This window comes from Macrotis lagotis, chromosome 1, assembly GCF_037893015.1.
Source record: "Macrotis lagotis isolate mMagLag1 chromosome 1, bilby.v1.9.chrom.fasta, whole genome shotgun sequence".
Classification (NCBI taxonomy): domain Eukaryota; kingdom Metazoa; phylum Chordata; class Mammalia; order Peramelemorphia; family Peramelidae; genus Macrotis; species Macrotis lagotis.
The window spans coordinates 796634208-796659818 of record NC_133658.1 but is presented as its reverse complement, the minus strand read 5'-3'; the positions used below and the strand labels follow the sequence as shown (position 1 = coordinate 796659818).

The window sequence follows — 25611 nt, the reverse complement described above, 5'->3', positions numbered from 1 at the left end:
TTAGCATGGCAAAGCTCCCCAGGATGCTGAGTGTAGATGGAGACTTGTCCGAGCCCTGGACCAATCAAGTCCTTGGTTTGCACCTTTTCCTAATCAATACTGGGGGGGTGGGGGAGCAGGAAACCCTGACAGGTACAGATCCAATCAACCCCTGCTCCCCAGGATTCCTGCACTTTCCCTCCTGAATCTCTGCAGTTCAGAGTCTGGGTCTTCAGGATTCCGGTCTCTCAGGACAGAGCCTGAAGCTACTGAGGATCCCCTTGGGGTCTGTGCTGTCCAGTCATGTGGACCTTGCTGTAGTTCAGTTCATTCCCATGAATCAAGGCATCCGGAGTCTTCACCCTGGGCCTTTCTGACTTCCCTGGGCTTTTCTCAGACCTCTCCAGGCTGCTGATCTCCAAACACTCAGTCTGGCAGTTGATCACCTGTGTCTACTCCATGATTTGCCATGTTATCTTGTGCTGTCACTGGCTTTAGTGGCCCCCCACCCCCACCCCATACCATTGTCCATTGGATTCTGGATGATCCTGTGTGTCATTTTGAGTTGGAAGAAGTTGTTTATAACAAATTATGCTCAGATTTATTAATCATTGTTTGGTCTGGGGTAAAATTCTGATCTTGGCTGGAACATGTGGGCAGACCTGTGTGGGAACACAGGCTATTCTAACAGCCCCACCACCTGGAGAGGCTCAGGAGCTGGCATGCCATCCTGAGAGATAAGGAATGCCAGAGTCCTTGGGAGCTGGTCATTCCGCCCCACAACCCAAGGGCTGTGGGGGTCCAGCCTCTGTGGGGCCCTTGGAAACTCACAGGAGGGATAGAGTGGGCAAAATGAGTTGAGTCAACATGGGTAAAGGCAGGAGCAGGTTGACTGACTGTCAGCTGCTTGGATTTATTTTTATAGTCTCAGAATCATGTATGCATCAAGCAAGCAAGCTAAGATCATTTCATTGGTTACAAAAGTGCACAATTTTCATCATCAATCATCTAGTTTGGATGGTTACAAGTTTTAATCTTGTGATGACAAGTTTAATTAATAATCATATAATAATAATAATAATAGTATATTGTGTTAATATATTAATATATAACATATTAATTTATTATATCATATATCATATTAATATATCATAATAATCATAATCTTATTCCTACTCAGACCATGATGACCTCAACCTTTCTGTTACCTTATTTATTACTACATTGTATAATTGTTAATTCATTTAAAGTTATTAATATTCTTTTTTAAATTTATTTTTTATTCTCATTTTGTACAAATGTTTTTCTTTACATTTATAAAATATACTTGTTTACTAGTAAACAAAATACCCCTCCCCCCATGAATATAGATAGACTTGCTTGAGCAAAAAAGTAAAGGGGGAGAAAAAAATTAAAATTAAAAAAAATAATAGTAATAATTGTAGGTATGGCCAGGTGATGCAATGGATGAAGCACCAGTGTGGAGCCACGAGCTCCCGAGTCCATATCCAGCCTCGAAAACCCAATAATCACCCAGCCATGTGACATGCAAGCCACCCAATCCCCACTGCCCTGCGAAAACCAAAAAGAAGGAAAAAAAAAGACCCAAAATGAAACGTGCACATTTGAAACGTGCACCCGAGCACCTGCTTCTGCCTTGAGAATGAGCCTAGCCGCAGGCTTACCTCTCTCCGAGGTCTTCGGGTGCACTCCGGCTTCCGCCCTGGGGGATGGGAAGGAAGTTCACAGCCACACACGAGCCTGGTTTACAACAGCAGCATCTTTATTCATGAACAGCAGAAAATGGCCCCCCGAACTTTTGCACAGCGCTCTTTTATCCAGTAACCCTTTCTTCCCGGGGTACATGCTCCTCCCAAGTTCCAACCCATGGGCGGAGCCACATCCTGTTAGCGAAGCCGTCCCAGTACCCTATAAGATACCTTACAAGGCAGGTTCAGACTTCCAGGGGTCTCACGGCCCAGGTCATATGACCTTCATGGGTGGCCCCGGTCCAGAGCTTCCCCTTACAATTCCCCCTTTTCGTTAACAACAGGGGGGGTAAAAGGTGACAAAGGAAAGAGGTCTCCTTTGAATCGTTCCAGGGTTATCTTAAGAAAGGACAAAAGGCATAGGGTCAGTCCAAGATAGAGCTTTCAGCCATGGTGGAGAGGGGATGAAAGCCCAATACTTTTGATCAGTAACCATTATTCCAATTGTCCCGCCTAAGTTGGCGAACAGCATCGTCAAACCCAATGTCATTTCAGTCCTTTTTCTGCACACCTGTAGCCTCCTTTCTCGTCTCAGTCTTGCTCGTTTCAGTCCTCTCTGTCCTCTCCTTGTCTTTCTGCGCCGTAGTGACTTCTCGGACCCATTTGATTGGCACCCAGACTTCTTCTCCATCTGGTCCATCTTCGGGCTGTATGGATAGAAAACCCTGTCCTCTGAATTGTACTATTCCAGGGCCATGCCAAACACCCTCATGATCTTTCCAGTACACTTTTGTGCCTGGTATGCATATAGTAGGGGTGTGTGAGATTTTTGCCATATTTGTGCCCTGAGACTGTGGATGAGTAAAAAAGACCATGGCAGGAACCAAACCCTCCTCAGAAATGGATAAAAAATTATGGGTATAGAGGGCTTGTGCCAGGCATGCCTGCAGAGAATTCTTTATGCCCGGGGAAATTCCCCCTTTTTGTTTTTCAAGAAGGGTCTTTATAGACCTGTTGGCACGTTCTACTATGGCTTGGCCAGTAGGATTATAGGGAATGCCAGTGATATGTCTTATAGAAAATTCAGAGCAAAACTGTGTAAAGGCATGTGATTTATAGGCTGGACCATTATCAGTTTTTATAGATTCGGGAACCCCGAAAGAGGAAAAACAAGTAAGAAGATGGATAATAACTGACCTCACTGTCTCCTTAGGTTGGACAGTGGCCATAATGAATTTGGAGTATGTGTCCACACATACATGTATCAAATATCTAGTATAGTGGGTTACATCCATTTGCCAGAGTGCATTAGGGTAGGCACCCCTGGGGTTAACAGCCATTTCCTTAGGTCTGGGAAAAAAAGGGACACAGGCAGAGCATCTTTTTACTATAGCTCTGGCCTGCTCTCGAGAAAGGCCAAAGAGATGTCTTAATGATCTGGCAGATAAGTGGTATTTAGAATGTGCCATAGAGGCTTCCTTCTGCAACGGGCAAAGTAAAGCTTTGTCAACGACGTCATTTCCTGCAAAAATAGGACCAGAGGAGGACACATGTGAACGGACATGAAGAACATAGACAGGAGAGGTCCTTTGCAATAGTAAGGTCTGAACTTTGTAGAGCAGAGGGGAAATAGCGGAAGAGCGAAGATTGAGCTGAGCTTCAGGAAGATTGTGAAGAGAAATAGCACAGTAGAGGCTATCCGTGATAAGATTAAAGGGTTCATGTTGTAATAGTTGTAGAGCAAAGATTATAGCTTGAAGTTCATTTTTCTGAGCAGAAGAATATTCAGTTGGGAAAACTTTCAAGATTTTTCTGGAAGGAACATAGACAGCTGCCCGGTTCTTTTTTGTAGCATCAGTAAAAACATTAGGGCCTTCCACAGGGGACAGAGCTATAACAGATGGGGGACGTGACAGTGGAAGTAAAGTCCATCCCCGAAGGGGAGGTGGTAAAGGAAGCGAAACAACAAAGCAAAGGCAGAGTAGAGAAGCCCACTCGGGGATTTCTTCTGAAAACGAGCATAAAGAAAGCTCCGAAGCAGCAAGATTTAGAACAGGATATCGACCATACAAGAGTAAGGAACATTCTGCAATAGAGAGGAAAAAGTTGGCTAGCATTTTCCATTTATTTGGTAAAATGCGTTTTTGTTTCTCAGGATAGAGCCACTCCAACACCCCATGCATTTGATATAGACAGCCAATCGGGGTATCATTCATTAAAATGGTGGCATATATGGGCTCTTTTGGATCCTGTAGAACCACAACCGATGTAATTTTTTCTAAAATACTATCCATCTGTTTTTTGGCCAAAGGAGTCAAACTCCTAGGGGAATTCAGTGATGAGTCCCCTCTCAAGATATCATAAAGAGGATGCATCTGGGAATCTGGAATAGGAATTACTGAGCGCATCCATTGTATAGCTCCTATTAATTTTTGAAAATCATTTAAGGTTTTCAGTCCCTTTAAATTTATTTTTGGAGAAACACGGGTGACAATGTTTCCCTCTAATATATGCCCTAGGTAATTGTACGGTTGTGTAAGTTGAATTTTTTCTGGCGCCACCTGTAGTCCGTAGAGCTGTAGAGCATCAGTAACCCTTTGTAATATTTGCAATGTTTGTTGGCGTTGGGGAGCAGCTATAAGTACATCATCCATATAATGTATGATTGTAACCTGTGGCTCTGAATCTCTTATAGGTTTTAAAATATTATGGACATATTGTTGGCACAAGGTGGGGCTATTAGCCATCCCCTGGGGAAGGACACAAAATTGGTATCTTTCAAAGGGTTCTTGGAGATTTCTAGAAGGGACTGAAAAAGCAAATTTATCTCTATCTGAAGGATGGACAGGTATGCTATAAAAACAATCTTTTATATCAATCACAGCCAGGTGAGAATCCTTTGGTATGGCTGTGGGGCTGGGCAGTCCTGGTTGTAAAGGACCCATAAGTACCATAGCTTCATTGACTTTTCTAAGATCAATGAGCATCCTCCATTTGCCTGTTTTCTTTTTTATAACAAATAAAGGTGAATTATAAGGACTTAAAGAGGGTTCTATTCTCTTAGACTGAAGTAATTCTGCTACTATATCTTTTAAAGCAGTGAGCTTTTCAGGCGTTAAGGGCCATTGATCAACCCACACAGGGGTTTCTGTTTTCCATTGGATAGGGGGACAGCTCACTTGTTCAATGACCCCAACAAGTTTAAATGCTCAGGGGTGGTCACATGCAAATTTAGTGCTGAAATGAGGTCTCTTCCCCATAGTGCATAGGACAATCCTGTAATTTGCAACGGTTTAAAAAGTCCTGAATGTCCTAGACAAAACCACTGTAGATATCTTGCAGATCACAGGGCACCTTGGCTGCCTCCCACCCCCAGAATTGTTATTGGATCTGCTAGAGTCGGCCAATCACCCCATTGATCTATATTGATACAAGAATTATCTGCCCCTGTATCTATCATCCCCATGACCTTTTTTCCCTGTACCATTACTTCTAACATTGGTCTTGCCAACTCTATCTTTGTACACCAATTGATATTTACTTCATGCCCACCTTGTAATCTTGTCCCCTTAGCTATAGGTTTCCCTGGGTTAATTGGAATTGGGATATTATGTAAGTTTGAAACAAGAATAGTCTTCTTATTAGCCAGAATAACTTGAGAAGGGACATTTAGGAGGTGGTTAGTTTCCAAACCAGTTACCAATCTATCATAAGGTTGTCCCTCTATTTCTCTTTCCTTATTAGAGTACGGTTCCGTGAGAAGGGTTGTGTGACTACTAGGGTATATAAAGGTCATTGAGTCTTGCTTTATTTGTTTCACTGTGTTACTAGTGTCTTGCAATCGGGTTTGAGAGTCCTGGTTCCCAGTACCTTGTGCCCTGTGCCTCGTGCCCTGGTCTTCTATTGTGTTTGTTGTTCGGGGCCTCTCTTGTGAAAAGGGAGGCCCCTCCCCCCGTTTCCCTGTAGGGTCCCCTTCTTTGCTCGGCAATCTTTTGCAATATGTCCCAACTTGCCACAGTAAAAACATCTAATAGGCCTTATCACTTTGCATTGTCCTTTGAAATGCCCAAGTTGGACACATTGAAAACATCTTTTTTGAGTAACTACCATTACACTCTTCACTGTGTTAGCCAATTCAGCAATGGCACTTTGTGAAGTGTTAGCCGTGTTGGCCAATTCAGCAATAGCACCTTGCATAGCTTGTACAGGATCATTGATGGGGGCATCTATCAATTTATCCAATATTTGATCTATAGTCGCATCCTTTCCTAAATTCCCAATAAGTTGCTGATATGCGGGCCTTAATCCCTCTCTAACCAATTGAGTAGTAAGCATTTCAGCCCCCGGTCCTGTGCCCATGGTTCTTTTTACTGTTTCAATGACCCTGCTTAAGAAATCTGCAGGGTTCTCGTTTGGCCTTTGTTTCAAATTTGAAAACTTTTCCCTCATTTTCCCCGGAGGATCCAGGCGAGACAAGGCCTGTGACTATATATATGTAACAGCATCCCTAAGAGGTTTGTCATAATTTATTTGTTGGTCAGGGTTAGAAAAGGGACCTTCACCCATGGCCAGATCAAAATTGCGCTGTTCCTGCCCAGGGACGTGCATTCCCTTCAGATATTTTTCACACTCCCTACGAACAAGTACTACATATGTAACATACTGTCTGGGGGATAAGACTGCAGACATAATTTCCTTCCAATCATTTGGAGTCCAAAGAGTAGTCATGGTAGCATTAGTAATTAACTGCCTAACATAAGGAGAAGCAGGACCATACTCATTAACAGCTCTCTTTATCTCTTTAATCAGTAGGAATGGTAGTGGTTTGTGTTCAGCTATTTCATTCCCTTGGGGGTCATAGCTAATCTCCAAGGGACATAAAACTGGTGGAAAGCCCCACTCTTCCAAATCTGGCCTCTCTCCCTCTTCAACTGCTACTCTAATGCTCTTTTTCAAAACACTCTCAGGTTCTGTCATAGTTGGCTTCATAGAAAACATTAGTTTCTGAGTACTCTTAGGCTCTGTCTTAACTGGTTTTGCGGAAAATGTCAGATAAGTTCTCCCTTTCGAAGAGGTGCCTGAACCAAGGGGAGTTGAATGAAAAAGGGAATTAGAAGTAGGGAGAGGTGCATCCCTTATCTGTAAAGAAGTAGAAGTTCTCACTGGAGCAATAATATTTTCGCTCACTAGATGGCGCTCCGACCCTAAGTTTACATTCTTTAATTGGGTCTCCGCCTCTTTCTCCGACCCTGAGTTTACATTCTTTAATTGGGTCTCTGCCTCTTTCTCCGACCCTAAGTTTACATTCTTTAATTGGGTCTCCGCCTCTTTGTTCTCCCTGCGCCATGATCCCACTTCCTCCCCCAAGTTTTTCCCACGGGAACGCAACTGTTCCCCATACAGTCTCGAGCCCCCACTACGGGCCATATCCTCCCTGAAAACTGTTTTAGATCTATCAAAACAGGCTATCTCTTCTCTGGGAGTTCTCTCACTGTCCTGAGTCCGCTGCAACTCCTTCCAGGGGTATAACGGAGTCTCCTTCTCTTCTACCTCTTCATAACTACACTCAGATTGATCATCTCTTTCTGACCCACACAAGGAAGGTCCTACCTGGCATGAGCACGGCACTTTCACCTTTATTTCTTCTGGTTCTTCTAACAACGTGCTAATGACCTTATAGAATTTAAAGTCCATGGGGGTAACAAATTCAGGTTCAGCCTGGTGATATGAGCTCATTTGCTGTCCTACTGCCCTCCAACCTTTGCCATCGATTCCCGAATGTTCCACCCATGGGGAAATAACAAATAACTTTTCCACAAATTCCTTGCATTGCCTTAGGTGGGGTTTTAACCCATTCTTTTTACATAATTTGTACAGTTTGCAAGCTAAAACTCCCTTTTCTTCAGGCTCCACCACCGGAAGACTAATATTCTTCCCCATCTTGAATATATATTCAAGACTGTGTGTGGCTCCTCTTAACTAGACCAGCTAGCTAAGGTCGGCTACGACTCAGATTCTCCTCAGCATGCAGTGCTTTCGAGTCCCTGTGCGGGCGCCATGTGAAACGTGCACATTTGAAACGTGCACCCGAGCACCTGCTTCTGCCTTGAGAATGAGCCTAGCCGTGGGCTTACCTCTCTCCGAGGTCTTCGGGTGCACTCCGGCTTCCGCCCTGGGGGATGGGAAGGAAGTTCACAGCCACACACGAGCCAGGTTTACAACAGCAGCATCTTTATTCATGAACAGCAGAAAATGGCCCCCCGAACTTTTGCACAGCGCTCTTTTATCCAGTAACCCTTTCTTCCCAGGGTACATGCTCCTCCCAAGTTCCAACCCATGGGCGGAGCCACATCCTGTTAGCGAAGCCGTCCCAGTACCCTATAAGATACCTTACAAGGCAGGTTCAGACTTCCAGGGGTCTCACGGCCCAGGTCATATGACCTTCATGGGTGGCCCCGGTCCAGAGCTTCCCCTTACACCAAAATAAAATAAAATAGTAATAATAGTAGGGGTGGCAGGGTGGCAGACAGAGCATTGGCCCTTGAGCCAGGAGCACCTGGGTCCGAATCCGGCCCCAGACACCCAATGATCACCCTGCTATGTGGCCCCAGGCTGGCCACCCAGCCCCACTTGCCCTGCACCCTCCCCCAAATAATATTAACAAAAAATGTGTTTCAGTCTTTGTTCCAACACCATCAACTCAGTCCTGAGTAGATCACATTCTTTATAAGTCCATCACAAAAGTTATTTCCATATTTTTCCAACGTTGTCATTGCTGATCGCAACTCCCTCCTTTCTTATTTCTCCACTACCATGTACTCTATTTTCTCTCTCCTTTCACTCTGACTCTGCTGTAGGGTCGCTCAGTGGTGCAACAGACAGATCCCTGGTCCTGGGGCCAAGAAGCCCTGAGCCCCCATACCACCCCTTAGGCCCAGAATCCACCTGGCCCTATGGTCCTGGGCAGGCCTTCCAATCCCAGCCCCTTGCAAGAAGTAAAAAAGAAAATGTGTTATGTCTGACCACTTTTCCCCCATGGCCCATCCCATTGAGTATATATGCTGTTTCCTCTCCTAGCCATCTCTGATGAGAGCAAAGGTTCCCTCATTCCCCCTTGCCTCCCCCCTTCCATATCATAGCAATAGCTCATTGTAATAAAAAAAATCTTATTATGTGAAATATCTTGGCCTATTCCCCCTCTCCTTTTTCTTTCTCCCATTCCATTTCCCTTTTTTTCTATTGACTCCATTTTTACACCATATTTTATCTTCAGATTCAGCTTTCTCCTGTGCTTCAACTATAAAAGCTCCCTCTACCTGCTCTATTAACTGAGATGGTTCATATGAATATTATCAGTATCATTTTTCTATACATGCAGTTCATCCTCATTAAGTCCCTCATATTTCCCCCCTCTCCTCCATGCTTCACCTGAGTCCTGTATCTGAAGATCAAACCTTCTGTTCAGCTTTGGCCATTCCAAAAGGAACATTTGAAATTCCCCTGGTTCATTGGGAGTCCATCTTTTTCCCCTGGAAGAGGACATTCAGCCTTGCTGGGTAGTTCATTCTTGGCTGCATTCTAAGCTCTTTTGCCTTCCGGTATATTGTATTCCAAGCCCTAAGAGCTTCCAATGTAGCTGCTGCTAAGTCCTGTGTGATCCTGACTGCAGCTCCATGATATTTGAACTGTGTCGTCCTGTCTGCTTGTAATATTTTCTCTTTGACTTGGGAGTTCTGGAACTTGGCTATAATATTCCTGGGGCTTGGTTTTTTGGGATCTCTTTCTTGGGGGATCGGTGGATTCTCTCCATTTCTATTTTGCCCTCTGCTTCTAGAATATCAGGGCAATTTTCCTGTAGTAATTCTTTGAAAATGATGTCAAGGCTCTTTTCCTGAAAATCACTTTCAGGTATTCCAATAATTTTCAAATTATCTTTCCTAAGTCTGTTTTCCATATCAGTTGTTTTTTCAATGAGATAGTTCACATTTTCTTCTAATTTTTCATTTTTTTGGTTTTGAAGTATTGATTCCTGATTTCTGGTAAATTCATCAATCTCCCTGAATTCTATTCTTTGTCTGAAGGATTTGTTCTCCTCAGAGAGTTTTCTTATCTCTTTTTCCATCTGGCCAATTTTGCTTTTTGAAGCATTCTTCTCCTCTATAACTTTTTGAACTGTTTTATCCATTTGACCTAAGCTGTTTTTTAGCATGCTATTTTCTTCAGCATTTTTTTGGATTTCCTTGACTAAGCTGCTGACTTCATTTTCATGTTTTTCCTACATTTCTCTCCTTTCTTTCCCCAGTTTTTCTTCTAACTCCCTCATTTGATTTTCAAAGTCTTTTTTGAGCTCTATCATAGCCTGAGCCCAATTTCTGGTTTTCTTGGAGTTTTTAGATGCAGGAGCTTGTGCTTCCTCATCTTCAGACTGAATATTTTGATCCTTCTTGGGCTCATTTGCAAAATATTTCTCAATGGTCTTCCTCTTGTTTCTTTCTTTGTTCATTTTCCCAGCCTAAGCCTGTTTTTGGGGGTGCTTCCTGAGCTTTTGGGACACTCCCACAAGGGTCTCAGTGTGTGAGGTTCTGTCCTCCCTCCTGGTCTGTGAATGACCATAAGCGCCCCCCTCTGCCACGGGGCTGAGGTGGGATGGACCCTGCTGTTCTATGCGGGGAGCCTAGACTGTGATCAGGATCTGAATGTGGTCAGAGCTCCAGAGTCCTGTAACAGGGGCAGAGGACAGAGCTCTGCAGTCTCTCTCTCTTCACTCCCCTCCCTCAGCTCAATGGGCTCATGCCCTGGGGGCTCCTGCTTACTGGCTCCGCCTGCTTCTGTTTCCTGGTCTGGGCTGCCAAAAGACCAAGCTGCTGGCTATGTGCCCTGAGGGCACAGTGGAGGCTGGACTCCTCATTCTTAGCTTCCCTCCAGGAGGGAGGTTGTGGCCATGGGCCCCGAATAGAAGCAAGCTGCAACACATGGTGTCATCAAAATTTAATGGTGCAGGGGTTCCGCCGAGGTGACAAATCCCACTCCTGCTACTGAGTTCTAGGAACAACCTCAAGGCCTGGACCCCCTGTGTAATTCCTACATTTCATCATTTGGCTGTTGCCACAGGAATTTGGAGTCAGTGGGTACAAAAGATAAAGGGATAAGGGAGATGTCTTTTGACCCAGACATGTACTGGAGGTAATCCAGGCAGAGTTGTCAAAGTTGTCAGCCTCACTTTGGCTTCCTGGGTCTTCAGAGTCCAGGGGAAAGATGCAAGTCAAGATGATGCTGATGGCTCAGGATAAAGTGGATGACTGGGGATCTTCCAGGTCTAACCAAGATACAATACAAGAGTTCCACAGTACCTGCCTCAGTCACCTTCATGCCCCTTGGAACAAATCATCTACAATACACACACTCCTTTTTCACAATTCAGTCACTCATTTTGATTCATGTCTATGTCTCCATGACACATTTTGACTTTTCTTGTCAAAGATACTTGAATGGTTTGATATTTTCTTCTTTAAATTATTTTCAGATGAGGAAACAGAGGCAAGTAGAGTGAAGCGACTTGCCCAGAGTCACAATAAGTAAGTGTCTGAGATCAGATTTGAATTTTCCAGTAGCTCACAGGGAAGCTGGTGCTCCCCAAGAGAGGATGGGGGATCCCTGCTGGTCCCTGCTCTTCTTTTCATTCTTCTTTTGAGCTGGATCAATAACCATTCTATCAATAAAACAAAATCAACTGTTTTCTAAGGTTTAGCAATTTTATAACATAAATTAAATACTTCTTAAATTAAAAAGAACAATTAAAGATTACTTTTTAAAATAATGGAATATGTTAAAAGTCAGTATAGCTGATTTTCTAAAGGATAAGGAGATGCACTTGGGATTTCATTGGCAATGGGAATTCTGGAGGGAGAATTTTTATTAGCAGTGCTGGTTAGTGCCTCCTCTGTTACTCTAGTCTTACAAAACACTGAGAAGTAAGTAACTAGTCCGAGTTGACACAGTCAGGAAGTAGGAAAGTAAAAATGAAAAAGGATTCCTAAGAACCAAATTACAGAAAAGATTAAAAATGGGTTATATAAACCAGTAAATTTGTAACAAAATACATTTTAAAACAGAAATGAGTTGTTTTCTAAACAATATAAATTGTCCAGTATTTTTAGACAGACTCTTTGCAACTCCAATTGGAGTTTTTTTTAGCTACAGTACAGGAGTGCTTTGCCATTTTCTCCTCTCACCCATTTTGAGAAATTAAGGCAAGCAGGAAAAAGTGACTTGCCCAGGGTCACTCAGCTAGTAAGAGTCTGAGCGCAGATTTGAACTCAGGAAGAATGCCCAATTGCCCTTGAAATGAATTAAAAAGATCAATTGCAAATAAAAAAATAACAATTTTATGATCATACTCAAGGGTAGAATATCTGACAACTAACAGGACAAAATGTCAGGCAACAGCTGAGAAATCAGCAGGACCTGGGGTACCTACCTGAGTTGCAAGTCAGGAACCTATTGACTTCTTGTGAGAAGCCCCAGCTATCATCCCTGAGAGACAGGGCCTCAGTTTACCAGGGGCAGGAGCATGGGAAGGGGGCTGCCACATTCAGAACAGAGGAGATGGAGGCAATGACAGGGAGAATGAGGAGAGGGGCTGGCACCTAGGACCAGCCTGCTAGAATTAAGGGAGACTCAGATGAGGGAAAGTCCAATCCAGAAACTAGAAATCATTGATTAGCAATTTTTAGGCAAGGTGAAATGACTTAATTCCTAAAATCAGCTTCTTGGTGGGCAAACTTGGGGAAGGGAAAGGTTAAGGCAGAAGAGTGGCCAAGGGAGGACAGGTCTGGACATCCAAGGATAGATTGGGCAGGTTCTAGAGAGCAGGTCCACATTCAAGGACTCAAGGGAACAATTCTGGGAACAGGCTGTCAGGTAAACGTCAGCCCCAGTAATGTCCATGCATCCCCCAGGACCTGGAAAGTAACCCAGGAATCCTGCAGGTCCTGGAGGGGGTAGGGAGAGGATCAGGAATAGGAGAAAACATGGCTAAGATGTTTCTCCCAAGAGTCATCCCTATGACTCCCAAAGGAGAATCCATTTTGACACAGCCCATTCAGGACAGGGACCACACAAGACTTTGGCATCCTGGGAAATCCCAGGTCCCTCAGCCGGGGCCAGACAATGTGTTCAGATCTAAAGAAGGTGACCTAGACCAACACATCAAGGTTCCTCAGATGCCTCTCATAGCAAGAGTTACAGGATCCAGTGTGTAGTAGAATGTAGAGGCCTAAGGGCAGGACCCTCCTCTTACCTCTGATTCTTTCTCTTTCTGCTGCATAGGAGAAATGTCACCAAGAGACCAAGGACGACCAGGAATACAACAACAATCATGATTATACGTGTCTTCTGAGAGGTGGAGAAATTCCCTGAAAATAGGCCCCCAAACTCATTACTGTGGAAATCAGGGAAGGACAAACCCTGGACCCTGATCTCTGTGGCCCAGGGCAGCAAATAGTGGACAAGCACAATGATTTGTATAGAGATGATTCTGTCATCGTCCCCTCCACCAGCTTCTAAACATCCCACAAAACCGAGCTTCCCCAGGACTTCAAAGAACAGAATGGAAGAATTGGAAGAAAGTTTAGAAAGAATATAGCCCACATTTACAGAGAAGAACATAGCAGGGAGAGAAGCCTCCATGCTCCAACTTGTAAGTCACAGAGCCAGAACTGAAGCCTGGATGCTCTAACTCTAATTCAGGCCTCTTCCCATGACTTCCTAGCTGAATCTTTAGAGAATCAGAGACTTTTAGAGTCTGATGAGACCTTGGATCACAACTGGTCCAAACCCATCATTAGGCAGAGGTCCAGAGTGCAGGGGTGGGAAGAGGTTATGTTGACATAATGAGAGAGAGAGAGAGAGAGAGAGAGAGAGAGAGAGAGAGAGAGAGAGGATTAGGTCCCACCTCTTCAAATTCCAGATGATCTTACTCAAGTCCAATATGGATCTGGTTCTTATGTCCACATTTATAAAATCTCTCTGGCTCTTATGTGAATAGCCAGGATTGCAACAGCCCTAGGGTTAACCTTCTACTAAATTGTCACATTGGTCCATTGACATCCCTGGACCTTGGTTTGGTCACCCATAAAAGGAGGAGCATGGGGGCGGCAAGATGACAGTGGAGAGCAGAAATGGCCTTAGTCTTTGAAAAGCAGAAAATTTGGTTTCAAATTGTGACTGTCAGTTTGTGGCTAATTGAAATTTGATAGGTCACTGAGCTTCATTTTCTTCCCCTGTAAATAAAGGAAGGTTCTGATAACCTCTGATGTCCCTTCCAGAAATGACTTTCTTTAATTCCCAAAAAAGTCTCTATCAGCATCACTCCCCTTTTTCAGTAACCTTCCCTCTCCCTAAGTCCTAAAGAGTTCAGTGTTCCAATGTACTCATCAGTACCATGGACAATAGAGGGAGGAGCCAAGACTTTGTACAGTTTTGGTGGGGCCAGATTGTGGATGACTCTTAGACAATAGGGAGCCATGGGCATTTCTGAAACAGTTCAAGTGACATGGCCACATTTGAGTGATAAGGAAAATGATTTTGGCAGCCTGTGTAAGATAAACTGGACAGAGGAGAACCTAGAGTAGAAACAAAAGTAGAAACTTATTTTGTAGAGGATAATTAGAGTCAAATGTTATCTGTGGTGCATCTTAGACAGTTCAGGTAAATAAGTGCCTTTGCTGTTTTGGGTCTTAGGTGATAAGGATAGTTTCCCATTCAGAACCTCAGAGTTATACTGTTTTGTCTATAGGAAGAAGGATTTTCAGGGGCTAAGTATCTTCTGAGGCCAAAGGGACATTCTCATGAGGCTGAATGGTGGCAAAATCCATGGCCAAAATGGGTTCCCAAACTAGAAGTGATCGCTCCCTGCCTCAGGGCTCTTCCTAAAATGTTTCAGAGCTGGGTTGATTAATCAAGGTAAGATGTCCTTTCTGAGAGTCTTCTATGGACCTGTGCAGAACTGTCCTAGGACCCTGGGCTAGGGAAGGCACAGGAAAGAGAAGTCAGGTGATGTAGATCTTGCTCCTGAGGTGTTCCCTGTCCAGGTAGAGAAATTAAGTTAATCCCCTTATATCTGTCTGTGTTTCAGATGAACTAATGGTGTCTATTTGTGGAGTACAGACAGAACGCCCTTTTAATATTTATAGACCAAATTTATGACTTCCACTAGATGAACAATTGTCCCGCATCATTTCTTCCTTTTGGTCTCAGAAGCTAAATGGGGAACAACAGCAAAATAGAGGTAGGAAGGCCAATTTAGCCTTCCTGTTTAGGAGAGCTGCCCCAGAAATGGCCAAGGCCTCCTTCTCCAGAAGGCTTTCAGTCAGAGACTAGATGTTTTAGACCCTTTAGGTCTGGGTGGTCTCTGAGCTCCCTTCAACTCTGCAGTTCCAGGAGGAAACTGAATCTTGGGGCCCAGTGTGAACCTGAGTATGAGCCTTCTCCCATCCCTTCCTTTATCCTCTGAGATCCTCCACCTCTTTCCTCTTCCTTCTTTTCCTCTGGTCACAGAAGTAGAAGTTGCCCAGATCATTCAGGCTCATTCCTCTCCCTGTGCCACTATTCTAGTCTCTTTTTTTTTCTTTCTCTCCATTAGGATTCTGATTCATATTGAAACTTTCTCTTATTCATCTTTAGTGTTTCCTTTCCAGAGGTTTCTTCCCAGTGGCCTAAATCTTTAGGGAAGACTTCTGAGCTTTAAGACTTTTTTATTTTATCAGTTTCCAATAATTAGTTGTTCATTGGTAAAATCAGGGTAAATTTGTCTACCCCTAAAATGTCAAAAATATAGGGACTTTTACATGGTGGTTATGGATGGAATTAATCTTATGGGTTTGAAATAAATATGTAAATAACTACAGACTGATCTAAAAGACACTGAAATAAAAGCTTATAGAAATGAACTAAATTATGTTCCAAATGACCCACCACTTCAATAGAGAGAAAGATCCAGATTAGTTTGATGAGGGAATCTTCAAAATGGTTTATGATTTGAAATTCCACTGAATACTTTCACTGGGGTTGTACCAATGATCATATACTTTATAATCATGAAGTCAGATAGAATGAACTAAAATGTATTAAATTCATACTAATAGGGAACTACTTATACACATCATTTCACAAGGGCCTAGGATTTGGACAGTGTGGGAACAGCTATAAAGATCTTTTTTTTTTTTTTTTTATTTTTGCAAAGCAAATGGGGTTAAGTGTCTTGCCCAAGGCCACACAGCTAGGTAATTATTAAGTGTGTGAGACCGGATTTGAACCAAGGTACTCCTGAGTCCAAGGCCGGTACTTTATCCACTAGGCCACCTAGCCGCCCCCATAAAGATCTTTTTTTATTGAAATTCGCACACACAGAATTTCATTGATTTGTCCACAGTCCCACAAAGAATAAGGGTCAGAGGCAGCATCTGGACCCAGGTATTCCTGACTCCAAACTTAGCCAGCTGAGTCCCTCTGCCATCATCCCTACCCAGAGTGAGTTTATCCCTTTATCAAAGCCTGTGATTTCACACACACAAACAGGATCCCAGGGAGCATTTGATCTGAAGTGCGAAGAGCTCAGTCTGATTCCCAACCCAGAAATTTCCAAAATGAATGAACTTTTCCGAAGGCCCTCACTCTCTGTGTCACCTTTCTTAAATGAAGACATTTTGATCCTTGAAATCACTTCCAGTCCTAACAGGGAGATTCAGAACAAACCCATCAATCCTGAAAGACCTACCTGCTACCCGCAGTTTGATGTGGGCTTCATCATAATTCTCAGGTGACTGGACATAACAAGTGTATGAACCAGAGTCAGGGACCTGGACTTGCTGAAGCCTCCAGGTCACTTTTCCCTCAGCCACGTCATGTGTCTGGAGCTCCGTTCTCCTCTGGAACACAGTCTCCTGGGATTCCTCCAGCTTCTCCCCATTGGGGAACCTGTGCACGAGGGTCTGGTTTCTTTTCCACTTCACATCCATCTTGGGGGAGAGTTCACAGGAGAGTGTGACATCTCCCCACTCCTTGGCCTGAATGGGCTGAGCAGGACCCGTCACTGAGAATGCTCCTCTCTTGGGTTCTAGGGACAAAACCGAAGAAGATCAGGGGACAATGTAGACCAAGGATTCAGAGAATTTTTTGTGTAGTTGGGGCCCAGCTGATGATTTCTGGATCAGCTACTGCCCTTCCATGGATTCACTTCTGGACAAACCACTTTTCTTCCTGCCATCCCCTTGTAGACAAAGCATACTTTGTCCTGACTCCCTTATATGGTCAGAAAAGCAGGGAATCTCTTTGGATTCTGGAGGGTCAAGGATGGGGACAGGAAGGCACCAGGTGCCCCCAGTGACCTGAAGGGAGGCTCTGCAATACTCTGCTCTGCCACAGATGAGAGATGACTTATACGTAGAGAGGGAGCCCAGACTCCTGGTTTTTAACTGGCCACTGTGATTACTGTCTAGTCAGTTGAGTTAGCAGAAGGGAGGGGACAGAGAGCCAGGGGAGGTCTCTAGGTGGAGGAGGGATTCAGGTCCCTGGGGAATGGGGAGTGTGGTCATTAGGATAGATGAATAAATCAGCCTGGTGTCCTAGTCTGGATCTCCACAGGTTGGCATTGGAAGGGGCCTGATCCACTCATTCTTGCCAAGGTTATCATAGAAGAAAACTGAAAACTGACTATGACATTTGTTCCTAGAGGTATTGAGACTTTCATAGGACATTTGTGGAACTGGAATGAACAGAGACTCTGAGAGCTGAGAGACTTGGCTTCTGGACCTGGCTCTGCCATCCTCCTCCTTTGTGACTGCAGAAAGTCCTTTCCCTGTGTTTCAGACATATTCCTCTTGGTCACTGAAGCTGTGGTTCAATCATGTAGCCACCCCCAAGCCAATCTTACCTTTCCCCTTCTTACCCAGAGCTGTGTGATTAAATCCACAGTAACCACTCCCTATGGGGAAAATTTGTCTCTTGCTCCATTCCTTAAAATCCATAAACCACAGTTCCCTTCCCTGGCTACCATTGCTGTCTTTCTAGTTTCTCTCAGGTTAGTCAGAATCTCTCTGATGGAGGGGATTACCTCACTATTCTGTTTATGTATTTAGTATACATTTAATAATTGGTTTTCTTTCCTTTCCTCATTATTCAATTAGCTACCTGGTTAGGTGCTTCCTTCCTTCCCTAGGTTTCAATTCCTACCTCTGTCAAAAGAGAGAGATTGAAAAAACTGTCCTCTAAGGTCCCTTCCAGTTTTAAATTGATGGTTGATTTCATAATCACCAAACTGTCAGTTAAAATGTGTATCCTTTCTCTTGGTTCAGTCTTGGTTTTTGAATGATACAGGATACCTTTCCAAGGATACCTTTTGATGAGGATAGATGCTTCTGGCTAAACAGTCTATTCTTTATTACACTGAAGGCATTGCTTTTTCAGAGAATTATTCTAACACATTTTTCATGATTAGTTCAATTTTTAGGGAGTACCTTTCTTCAGTGATTTTGTCCTGTGCCTCCTTTTCTATTTGCCCACTTTTGTTTTTCAAGGTGTTATTTCTTCAGTTGCTTTGGGTCTTTATAAAATGCTGATTTTTTCTTCATAATTTTCTTGCATTACTTTCATTTTGTTTACCAAGTTTTCCTCACCTTCTCCTACTTTATATGAAAGTTCTTTCTGGATCTTTCAGAAATCGTTGCCAGGCTGATATCCAATAAATATTTTTAAAGGATTTGCCTTTAGGCTTTTTGACATTATTCTCTTCTGAATTTTAGTCTTCAATTTCTCTGCCATTGTTTTTCCTCATTTTCCCAGGCTTTTTCTTTACTTTCCACCTTGATGTTGAAATTGGGCTCTGCTCCCAGGCTAGAGGGCAGAGTGTCTCTAGCTTCCGATTTTGTGCTACTGTTTTCAGAGCTAGCTATGGGTTCTGCACGTTTTCTATGCTTCTAAGGTAGCATGACCGTAGGACAGGGATGTTCGCTGCTCTCTGGCCTCTACTCTTGCTGGCGAATGACCAGAAGAAATCTTGTCCCTCGTGAAACAGTGACCAGCCTTCCTACTCCTCTGAAGCTGCTGGCTCTAATGACATCATGCCCCTCCTCTTCCTGCCACAGGCACTAGAACTGAGTGTGGGGAATGTACCACAGCCCTGCCCCCATGCCAGCAGAGGTCACCAGTATTCACATTCTGACCAATGTTCTTGTTCCATTATTGTCTTTGGGCTGAGAGCTCCAGAACTCTGTGGCTGCTACTGACGGAAGCCCCCAAGTCCTGCCCTGGATTGGACTCCACTCACACCCCATGAAGAGCTTTCTGCCCAACCTTTGTATTTGTCTTGGCCCATGAAGCGATGTCACTACATCCTTTCATTGGTTCAGTCTGTCCAGTTTTCATGTTTAGGTGTTAGTTTACACTGCTTGGAGGGGAATCTGAAGAGGTCAGGGGAGGCCTTGTATTTACTCTATCATTGTGCTTGGTCTTTGTTGTTTTTGGATATCTGTCTATAAGACCTGGACCCTCTCATGTCTCAAACACAGCTGAGGCCCCAGATCCTATACTGTTGATTGACATACCGCCTCATAGCCCTCCCAGTTAGGGGGATGAATAGTCATGGTTATGTGAGAGGATCTGAAATAGGGTTTGTGGACCTGAGAGGTCTAGATTCATGGGATTTCTGTCCTTTGTAGAAATAGCATTACACCTACACAACTGAACGTGTCTGAGCATCAATCTGTCTGTCTGTAGAATGGAGATAATACTATAATACTTACATCATAGTAAAAGTAGGAAGTAAATAATTACTGCATTATTAACTATGATGTTCCTGACACTGTTTGATGGGAGCTAGGTGCCATTATTATCTCCTTTTTACAACTGAGGACACAGACAGACAGTGGCCAAATAATGTGCCCAGGGTCAGGAAGTATCTAGTAAGTATCTAAGGCTAAATTAGAAATCATGTGTCCCCTGACTCTGGATTCAGGGCTCTCTCCACTGTGCCACCTTGCTACCTGTGCTATCAACAAGTATTAGAAATGGTAGCTGGTATTATTCTCCAAATCATTCTATCTCTTATTTAGAGGTTTCCTGTTATTTAATACTGAGTCACATTGATTTCTCAGACATATGGTATCACACGTGTCATGTAAAAAGACTTTTAACAAACATCCCTCCTTCTACTGAGGACACCATTCTTCTCATTCATTGGGCGTCACAGTCTTGGTGTCCCCCTGACCTCCTTCTTGTCTCTCATCACAAATATTCAGGATGTTTTCAATTGTGGAAGTTTCTGTTTCCATAATAGTTCTTATTTCCTATCACTCCCCTCCACTCAGGTAGCCCGCACTCTCAGTTTACCCTCATCTTCTTTCCCTGGAATAACTGTCTCTTCCTGATCTCATGGTTTCAAGTCTCTCCCCCCAACCAACCCATCCTCTTTGGTTTCCAAAGGATTATTCTGGAAGGGTAGGTCAGACTAGGTCACACCTTAATCAAGAATCTTCAGTGACTCCCTGCTACTAATACAAAGCAATACAAATGCCTCCATCTTTTTAGACCCTCATGGCCCCAACCTCCCAGCCCATGCTTATTATCTTACTTTTCTTCATATATTCCATGGTTCAGTCAAAAATGACCAGACTCTTATAATAGTGCTCTCCATCTCTTCTCCCTTAGGGTCTTTGCACTGGCTATGCCTTCTGCCTAGAATGCCATGCCTCCTCCCCTCTACCTCTCGGCCTCCTTGGCTTCGTTCCAGACTCAGTCCCATTCCTCCTCCTGTAAAAGGTCTGGTCTAGTTCTCCCCACCTCCCACCTGCTGCTGGTTCCCCTCCAGATGTCTCCACTGGTCTTTTCTCTGTCTGATGTCAGCAGCTGTTTGTAGGTTGTTTTTTTCTATTCGTGTGTCACCTCCTGGACGGCAGTGCCCAGGTTGTGGCTGCTCTTTGTCTCTCCAATGCTGACCATGATCATGTTGCCCTAGAACTTACTGTCTGCCAGACCCTGGTCTAGGGGCTTCATCATTAGTGTGTCACTAGATTCTAACAACCCTAGTAATAACCACAAGATAATGATTACAATGACGGGAATATCAGAAATACTAATCATTGCAGCTGGTATTTATCCAAACATGAAAATTTATGAAGAAGCCCCTCAGTTTTACTTGAAACATCCTGCAGAGAAGCTCCTTCTCTCCTCTGACTTGGCCCCAGCTCTAGTGCAGACCCTACTCCTTTCATTAATCCTGCAGTGTTTGCTCCCTGCCTCAGGTCCCTTTCAAATTCAACTCATCCTCTTTGCAGCCAGTAAACTGATTTTCTTAAAGTCCAAGGCTGATCTTGTCAACTGCACTACTAGGGTCTCATGCCTGACTACTGCCTCAGAAAATAAATTCAAAATGCTCCTCAGCCAGACCCTTCCCACCATCCCTGTCTTCCTCCATCTTACTTCCCAGCACAGAGTCTTCAGTCCAGTGACACAGGTCACCTGGTCACTCCACAAACAACACCTTCTCCCTCTCAGGTCTGGACATTCTCTCTGGGTTTCCCTCCCCATGTCTGGAATGGGCTCCCTTGTCCCTTTGACCCCTGACCTCCCTCCTGTCTTCAAGAGCCATTAAACATCACTTCTACAGAATGTCTGAGATAACTGCTTTTCATTCCAGGGCCTCCCCCTTTTATTTATTTCCCATTTATCTGGCATCCTGTGTTTGTACATATTTGCTTCCTTGATTTCTCCATCAATAGACTGGAAGATCCTTGAGGGCAGGGGCTCCCTTTTACAGCATGTGGTATTTCCAAGTCCTCCAGGGCTTGGCACTGTGCTAAGAAATATTTTCAAGTGATCATTTCTAAAGGAATTTGTCAACATTTAAGCATTCTAGACATGCTAGTGATGATGACGATGTTTCCTGGTAGTGGGATGCCTTCCTTCTTTGTCTTTCTCTTTAAATGCTCCCCCTCCTCTAAAATCCATCTCAGATGTCACAGCCCATTTCTGGTCCTTCAGGTATAACAGCGCTCACTTTCCCATATTACCTAGGACAGAGTGTCCTACAAAGTAGGTTGTTACTGTTTGCTGAATTCAATTGAATACCAATGAGTTCTGCCCTTAGTCAATCCACTTAGCATATACTAATGACTATTATACTTATTTGTGCATCTTACTGTAGATCTATAATATCTATACTATCCTTACTACAGATAAAGTTCCTTGAAAGCAGTGTCCTGGTTCAATGTAAACATTATCTCTTCTTCACCACTAAGTACATGGTCCTGAAAACAGTAAGTGGTTAATAAATGATAATAGCAACAACAATAATAAGAGCTCCCATTTGTATAGTATTTTTGAGACCAGCAAGGTGTCTCAGTGTATGGAGTCCTGGTCCTGGAGTCAGGAAGATCAAAGTTCAAATTCTACCTCAGACACTTCCTAGCTGTGTTACCCTGGGCTAGTCACTTCATCCTGTTTCCTCATCTTGCTCATCTGACAAATGAACTGGAGAAGAAAATGGCAAACCTCTCCAGTATCTTTGCCCAAAAAGGTCCAAATTGGGTCACAAAGGATGACAGGACTGAAACAACACAACAGCATCAATAAGATCACGATTTAATTGTGTGCTACAATCTGTAAATTTTTTTTTATTTCATCCTCACAACTGTGGGCAATAAAAGTTCTTAGTATCCTCTATTTACAGGAAATGAGTCAGGCAGAAGTTAGGGAGCTTGTCCAAGGACACACATCTGGTGTCCTCCAGTCTCAAGAGCTTTTCCTCTATCCATTGAACTATGCAAGTCCATCCTCTTTTGTCTGGCCCACTTACACTCCCAGGACTATAAACCTCTTGGGGCAAAAATTCTCATGCCTTCTCTTTTCTTTCCAACATCCCTGGGCTGGGACAGAGGACACACATAGTATCTGTAGTTGAAGTGAAGGGCACAGAACGTGGGCAGAAGAAAGGACAGAAGTCCTTAGTGGATCATTACCCACCCCAGGACACAGAACCTGGGGATGAGTCTTTTCTCCTAGGTAGGTCTCTGAGGCTCAGGACAGAGAGCAGGTCCCCCAACCCTCCAGTGGGAAACCCCAGGCCTGATTGGTCTCTCTGAGGGCAGAGCTCCAAGGGGTTAACAAACTTGGCAGGACCAAGGCTTATGTTGGATCCAGCTTAGCTTGTCTTTGCTTCCTCTTGGGAGAAAAGTGGGTGGAGAAAGACCCTGAAAGTCTAAGGCTAGACCAGCAATAATGTTTTGTTGTCATTGTAAAATTGTCTTCTGACTCTGTGGCTGCTCCCAGATGCCTTCCTGGAGGCCCCAGGGAAGCAGGTGAAGGAAAGCAGTTAGGGCAGCCCAGAGACCCTAGAGGCTTGGTCTGAACTGGGGACAGGACCTGGTTCAAAATGTCCCCTGGCTACTGGATAAGGACAGAAATACTTAAAATGGAGAGAAAGCAAGAAGGAGGCTCTGCCTTGTGGCTGCCCAGCTGAGCTAAGATGGGGGCCCCATGGAGGAGACTCCAGGGGCTGAGTCATGGACAAGCCTTTCTGGGTTTTTCTGGGGTGAGCAGGAAATACTTTGCAGGAGGTGATGTTAGTTTGGACTTTAAGAAGTCAGAGAAGCCAGGAGCAACCAGAGCAGGAAGAACATTCCAGGTCTGGATGTCATAAAAGTCCCCAAGCTGAGAGTTAGCTTGTCTTTTTGCAGGAGCATCCCAGAGGCTGGAGTCACTGGAGAGAAGACCTGGGGGTTTGAGGGAGAAGACTGAGGAGGAAGCAGGGGCTGGAGAGGAAGGGCTTGAAAGGAAAACAAAGGATTTTGTCCTAGACCTTGTGCTGGCAGGTACTAGATGATCCCTGAGCTCCCTTCCAGGCGACCTTCTGAGGTTCTAGGATCCTAATGGGACAAAAGCAAAATCCTCAGCTTTCTGGGTGTTGCTTCTGTCATTTTTCAGTTTAACTTAGTTCCCATTTAGCAGCTTTGCTGGTGTGCTCCTTGCTGACCCCAGCAGGACCTGCATGGACCGAACTACCTGAGACATGAAGGGCACAGGCTCAGAGAGGGGAGGGACTTGCCTGGGTCTCACAGCTTCTGGGGGGGGGGGGGAGGAGAGAAGGACTGATTTCAGTTCTCCTGACTCCAAACACAGGATTCTTTCTGAAGGAACAACTTCCTGCATGTAAATAGCCCCTTTGAATTCATCTTCCAATTCTTCCTGGAACTGACTGTATCATAAGTTTAGAGAATCATGGGATCATAGACTTCGGACTGGAAAGGACTTTAAAGCCTCCTTTATTTTCCATATAAGGAAACAGGCAAAGAGAAGTGACTTCCTCCAGATCCCAGTAGTAAGTGTCTGTGGCAGGATTTGAATGTATTTTTTCCTGATTACATACCCAACCCTCACCACTTCAGTAGAATGATGTTAGAGTTCTTTAAAATGACATTTATTGAGACAGTCTGCTAGGAACAGTTGTTACAGAGGGAGGAATCCCAGGTGTCTGATGACAGTGTGTGTGTGTGTGTGTGGGGTGACCTGTAGGTTCAGCGGAGCTGAGGGAAGTGTGCAGCATCCACCTGTGAAGGACCTGATGCATCAGATAACCAGTCTGGCTTGTGAGAACCATCTAAGGAGGGGAGACAAGACTGAATAAGCACCGAGGGGTCCCCAGTTCACCTGAGGCATCAGGGCTGGGCTGAAGCTGGCTGAGCGCAGCCCAGAGCAGCTGCTCGGTGTTCGGTGTGAACAGTGACACCTCAGAAATAGGCAAAGGCTACAAAATCAGGGCTTGTATTGACTGGACTAGAGATTGCTGGAAAAATTCTGATACTGCACATTTGCCTGAACATGTTCTGGAGAGCCAATTGCTCAACATTTCATCATCACCACTGACTTCCGCCTGGGCTGCAGAGGCAGAGGGAGCTACGCTCGGGCTACTCCCTGCTCTTGGCTGCCAGCCTCCTGGACTGGGCCTCGGGCCCTGCCTGGCTCTTTGATCTTTGCTGTGAACTGGAGGATAGAGTGGAAGCCTCAGTTTACCTGTGCCCGGGGCTCCTCCTTCCCTCCTCCCTTGCCAGACCAGCTCCTGGAGGTCCCTCCGCTCCCTGCTCTCCCTCTCATCTTACCTCCTCCTGACATGTCACCATAACCTTTAGCCGGAGAAACACCTGTTTAGTGCAGAACTCCAGCCACTAGGCATTCATTACGCACCTGCTGTGTAGCAAGCAGGGGGTGCCGAGCTGAGGATACAGGACCGGCCCCGCCTCTCTGAACCGGTCAGCTCCTGAGGGAGGCGGGGTCCAGACCAGGCAGTGCGAACCAGCCGCGACGTTAGAGGAGTGGGAGAAAGTGGGCTGATGTGGGGCGAGGTCGAGGGCGGAGCCAGGTCTGGAGATGCCCAGAAGGAGCCTTAAAAGTCGCCGCCTGCAGAATAGAAGGAGCGAGCCGCCTAGGTCACTCAATGGTGGCGGGAATAATACGTCACCTAAGTTAAGACGGGGCACATTCCAGTTAAATTCGGCACGGAAGGGAGCCCGGCGTCACTCGCAGAGCAGAGGCCGAGAGCCGTGGCCGCCCCACTCCCTCACCATCCTGGAATGGTCCGCAAACTCACAGGTCCCTGAAACAGTGGCACAGAAACCCTGGAGCTTGGCACAGAGCGTCCCGCCATCCTGGAAGCCGAGTCCGCCAGTAAGTGTTCTCCCCCGCCCCGCGCCAAGTTAACTTTTCTAGTTCCTAATTGATCTTCATCCATACACGCATGGATATTTCCAAGTCACAAAGTTTCCCTCCACCCCTTTCTCCTCAGCCGGGAGCAATCGAGTTAGCATTACACTTACATATTTAGAGAAAATCTTCACAAATTAGTGATCTTCGACATGAGGAATTAGGATTAAGAGGA

At 44.7% G+C, this 25611-nt stretch overlaps 2 protein-coding genes across 8 annotated transcripts in view; one reads left to right on the top strand and one right to left on the bottom strand.

Annotated features, from left to right (window-relative positions):
- Window positions 1-1730: 1730 nt before the first annotated feature.
- Window positions 1731-25433, bottom strand: LOC141508303 (myelin-oligodendrocyte glycoprotein-like). 3 transcript variants are annotated; one of them, XM_074216792.1, is made up of 5 exons: window positions 17919-25433; window positions 16465-16803; window positions 12988-13102; window positions 7823-11397; window positions 1731-2413 (listed from the first exon to the last, which is right to left on the bottom strand). In XM_074216792.1, exons 2-4 carry the CDS (start codon window positions 16703-16705, stop codon window positions 11301-11303), a joined length of 453 nt encoding a protein of 150 aa, XP_074072893.1. In that variant the 5' UTR covers window positions 16706-16803; window positions 17919-25433; the 3' UTR covers window positions 1731-2413; window positions 7823-11300. The 3 variants fall into 3 exon arrangements, with proteins under 3 accessions (XP_074072893.1, XP_074072894.1, XP_074072895.1); XM_074216793.1 differs by having other exon boundaries at window positions 18203-25433; XM_074216794.1 differs by having other exon boundaries at window positions 24921-25433.
- LOC141508302 (butyrophilin-like protein 2) overlaps window positions 24639-25611 on the top strand; it is a 33253-nt gene continuing 32280 nt past the window's right edge. For all 5 annotated transcript variants that reach the window (XM_074216791.1, XM_074216790.1, XM_074216789.1 and 2 more), the window contains exon 1: window positions 24639-25400. In XM_074216791.1, coding sequence (XP_074072892.1) covers window positions 25104-25400 — 297 coding nt within the window. In that variant the 5' untranslated portion in view covers window positions 24639-25103. The remainder of the gene's footprint in view (window positions 25401-25611) is intronic.